This window comes from Solanum tuberosum, unplaced genomic scaffold (genome assembly GCF_000226075.1).
Source record: "Solanum tuberosum cultivar DM 1-3 516 R44 unplaced genomic scaffold, SolTub_3.0 scf00041, whole genome shotgun sequence".
Classification (NCBI taxonomy): domain Eukaryota; kingdom Viridiplantae; phylum Streptophyta; class Magnoliopsida; order Solanales; family Solanaceae; genus Solanum; species Solanum tuberosum.
Window position 1 is genome coordinate 173,697 of NW_006238965.1, and position 4,863 is coordinate 178,559.

At 29.7% G+C, this 4,863-nt stretch overlaps 1 protein-coding gene across 2 annotated transcripts; it reads right to left on the reverse strand.

Annotated features, from left to right (window-relative positions):
• Nucleotides 1-1,282: 1,282 nt before the first annotated feature.
• On the reverse strand, nucleotides 1,283-3,463 carry LOC102589739 (vacuolar amino acid transporter 1-like). 2 transcript variants are annotated; one of them, XM_006343090.2, is made up of 3 exons: nucleotides 3,264-3,463; nucleotides 1,968-2,323; nucleotides 1,283-1,878 (listed from the first exon to the last, which is right to left on the reverse strand). In XM_006343090.2, exons 1-3 carry the CDS (start codon nucleotides 3,418-3,420, stop codon nucleotides 1,363-1,365), a joined length of 1,029 nt encoding a protein of 342 aa, XP_006343152.1. In that variant the 5' UTR covers nucleotides 3,421-3,463; the 3' UTR covers nucleotides 1,283-1,362. The 2 variants fall into 2 exon arrangements, with proteins under 2 accessions (XP_006343152.1, XP_006343151.1); XM_006343089.2 differs by having other exon boundaries at nucleotides 1,968-2,575.
• Nucleotides 3,464-4,863: the final 1,400 nt, after the last annotated feature.

A 4,863-nucleotide genomic window follows, 5' to 3' on the forward strand; every position in this document is an offset into this window, starting at 1 on the left:
AGTCTACCCTAATATTTAGATCTCTTATCCAGATTTTTTTCTAACTTATAGGTAGGTTTATAGAAGTCTACACAAGTGTTTAAAAAACTTATTTTTGCATCACTAACATAATGCTCATAAATATTAGAGGATCTGTCCATTTGCATGGCGCTTTGTGGCTTTGGGAAATCTTTTATTACTTCTGGGGGCAAGATGTATCTATTTATTATACTCTTCGTACATCCTGAATCTACTAGAGCGAGGGTTTCTATCTCATAGTCTTGAATTCTTATTCTAGTCAAGATTTTTATGATATTAATTTTTTTGTCTTCGTTACAAATTAATCCTTCAAATGAGTGGCCTCTTCCTTTCTGTTTAAGAGTTCTATATATATATATATAAAGATTATAACTTCATAAAATGAATATTATTTTCCATCAAAACATGGGCAAGGGCAACTCTATTTATTATATGGGTAACTTTATTTATTAAATCTTAAACTTGTAAAAATAGATTGACCACCTTATATTTTTACTTTATGAGTGAATCATAACGTGAACAAATAAATATGTTGGTGATGGATATTGAATTAGGCAGTTTTTAAAATATATTAAAAAATATCTTTTGAAAGAAGTAAAATATTAAAAGGGATAAATTAATTGTATTATCTTGATGAACACTTTAAAATAACTATTATAAGGAAATTAAAATAAGAGAGGTAAGTTTGATATTATATTCACAATGAATTTTTTCTTTTGTCTATGTTTTAATATCAGCAAAAATTTAAATCTTTTAGATTTTTTCAGTCAATTAATCTATGTATTATTAATTCATGTATAATTATTTTATCTTATTCTGAATAGATACTTGCGTAAACTAGTGGTAGAGCGTTGATTAAGAATTGCAGCAATTCAAATATAGTTCATTAGGCAAGCTCACATGGATTCGTTTTTTTCATTATACTTATCTCTTTGTTTACATATACACTCCACCTGTACTCCATGATATATTACTAGTACAAAATAATTATCCAAAAATGTGTTTCCATACTCAATCATCTAGAGTACTTTGATTATTACATACTATAATAAAAATAACTTTTAGCGACAATAAATATGCACATTAATAAAGAGTGCTAAAGTTTTTACTAGCATTAATTAAGTGTCATTAGATTCAATATCTCTAAAGGCTATAGAGACATATATAAAAAGTGTTAATTATTGCTAAAATACATATTTAGCGGCAATTAAGCTATTGTTATTAATTAATTACCGCTTAAGATCATTTTTGATTTAGTAACAGTAGCAATTTGTTTTCATAACAAGTTAAACAACTATTGAAACCCATAGAACACACACAAATATTTTTCAGTAAAATACATAATTACATGAGGTGTATTATTTCCTCCATGGATGTGTATGTACCGGTAACTAAGACAATGATCCCCATTATAATTATAAATCCTATTATGACTAGCTCATATCCAAGTTTCTTATGAGTGCCCAAAATCTTCAAGTAGCAGAAACATGGTACCAAAATTGAAGTTGTGACACTAAGAAATGCTCCAACTAGTGACATGAGATACCCAAAAAAGGGTATAGTTAGAGCCACAGTGACACTGCTTATCATTAATATAGTCCTGTTCAGGTAGCTAAATGATTTTTTGTCACAATATGACTGCAAACGCTCCTCAAGTCTGTTAATAATTAGTGTCATCATTAATGCATACTTGGCTATTGGATTGATCAAAGCTGTGTATATAGCCAATTTTGAGCTAAATTTTTCCGGTTGAAGGTTCAATGTGATTTGTGATTCCAGATCAGAGCCGAACATTAAGTATCCCATAATTGCTATTGATGCATAGGTTACGGTAGAGAACACAAAACACACAAGCATTACCTGCAAGAATTAATGAAACTATCAAAGTCAAATACTATTTGTGATAGTAATAATGAAATTTTGTGATTTTGCATGCGTAGTTTATTTACCTTAGAAAATTGGTTTTGGTTTTTCATTGAAGTGTAGAGAGTTGGAAAAACAGGATGGGCACAATAACAGAAGGCATATAAGCTAAACGATGTAGGGATTCCTCCCCAATTCACAACTACTCCACTTTTATGAAATCCAATGCCATCATACGTTGCTTCCCAGAAAATCAAACCAATAATCACGAGAGTAGCTAATACTGCAGAGGCTGATACATACGCAAGAATGCTCATGTTCTTTAACAATACGGTTGGCAATATGAGGAGAGCAACAATCAAGACAAAACTTTGTTTTCCACCAAATTGGAGTCCCCAAAACTCAAAGTTCACATCTGGTAACAGATTATGCAAGTTGTCCCCTGAAAGAATTAGAAAACCAGTTGCAACCATGTAAAGTTCTAGATTCATAAAAACTGAAACCAATATTCTTCCTCTTGTTCCAAATGCACGATCTCCAATGTCGGGATAACTTGTAATAGTTGGATCAAAATCCATACATCTCTTTATTAATAAGGATGTGTAGAAAGTTACACATGCAATTAGAAGAAGAAGTATCATGCTTAACCACCCTCCTGATGATAATGCGTATGGAGTCGACAAAATCCCAACTCCTAAGGAAATAAAAAATTCATCAACTAATATATATAACAATTCACATTTGATTCTCTACCAAAAAAACTAAACTAATGTTTCTACTCTATTTTTGTTATGCAAATGTACCACATAAGGACGGATTGTTCAAAGAATCCTGTGAACCTAAAATTGAAGTTCATTAATTATAGTGCAGGGGGCTTAGTATAGTGGGGGAAGATTAGTCTCATTTCAAAACTATTGAAAATTTTATGATGTTAGTTTGATTCTCATATTCCAAATCAAGTTAAACAGATTGAAACAATAAATTTCAAGGGAATGCCACTTACATATATCTAAAAAAGCTTCAATTTTTTAAATTTTATTTTATCTTCAATGATATGATCTTATAACAAAGGAAATGTTATATTCCCTCTGTTTCATTTATTTGACGCATTTTCTTTTTTAGTTTTTTTTTTTTAAAAATGACTCTTCTTTTTTCATAACTCCGCATTTTCTTTTTTAGTTTTTTTTTTAAAAATGACTCTTCTTTTTTCATAACTCTTTTAATTTCTATTTTCCACATGACATGTTTAAGATCACAAGATTAAATGACATATTAATACATTTGACATATCTTTATTTTAAGACAATAAGATTAAAAAAAAAGCTTTCTTAAACTTGTGTAAAAAAGGGAAGAAACCAAAGACCCAAAGAATTAGAAAGAACCTGATAGAGCATTGAGTCCATGAAAAGTTGTTTTCAGAAAGGATGTTTTGCCATTGCTAATAAGTCTATCTGATCCAATTCCCTTCTCAGCTTTATCACAGTCATCAGCCAACATGGGTAAGGAAAGAGAGTTGTCATTTTCTGTTTTGGTTTCCATTTTCAACAAAGAAGAAAAAAAAGGAGATGGTACCTGTGAGTTGTGATTGACCACATATATATATACTAAAATAAAATATATTGTGTTTTAACAAATGCTTTATATAAAACTTGTATAATTTCATTTACTTTGTCTTATCTGCATGGCAACAACTACTTGTAGTTTCAGTTTTGACACATTGTACATGTGAAAATTGAAAATAATTGAGTGGACTTCGACTTGACTTCCCTTGTCAAAATGTATTCCTCTTATAATTGGCATTATTTGTTTTTCCCATGATTCATATTGTTTTCTGACTTTTCAATATATACACCTCTTAATTATTTCATCGGACTAGATATATTTTCACCTTTAACCATGAGAGATTTAACATAATTAAAGGTCCAAATCGAATTTCAAATTAGAGGCCTAAAATGTAGGAAAAATTATCTCAATACATAATTTATTTTAGGGCAATTTACAGAAATCACATACTTTTAAGATAAAATTACAATTTATCCCTTAAAAGTTTATAATTACAGAAATCCCTCATTTTCGCGCATCAGATTAGTGTATCAGCGCTTATATTATTGTATAACGCGCATCAGATTAATGTATCAGTGCTTATATTATTGTATCTCGCGCATCAGATTAATGTATCAGGCCTAAAATGTAGGAAAAATTATCTCAATACATAATTTATTTTATCAAGTCCTTTAAAATTTCATACTTGAAAATATTACAAAAATCTCTACACTCTCTTATTCTCGGATACATCACTTTACGCGATATATCGGTCAGATACATCACTTTATGTGGTGTATCGAATTCTCGAATACATCACTTTACGCGATGTATCGATTGGATACATCACTTTACGCGATGTATCAAGACGTATGTGATATATTGAGACGTTGAGTGATGTATCCGAAATAATCAAGACGCGATGTATCGACATTGGGGAATGTATCTGAAACTGGGATGTGCGCGATGTATTGGGATGTTTTGGAATGTACCATGATTCCACAAAATTTAAGAATTTTTTGTAATTTAGAAAAGAGTAGGGATAGGACGTAATTAGCTCTTAATACTATGAGATTTGTGTAAAATTTCCTAAAATATAAACAAATTTCATATGCATTTAATTTAAAAAAAATTTAAGATGCATTACTTGATATGTTTTTTATAAATGATTTCTTCGAATATCTTTTTTTAAAATTATTAGTTTTATATAAGATTTTATCAATTTAACGTTGAAAAATATTTTTTATTGACCCAATCATTTTATAAATTGTTAACATATATATATATATATATTCTTCTCACATGGATCCGGATAGACCCACATGGGTGATTCGATCCAATTTCCTTTATCTCCCACTCACATATAGTGGGTCAATTCTCAGTCCTATTAAGTAAATTTCATATATTACGATTAGACCGTGTAATTAGTACATACTTCGA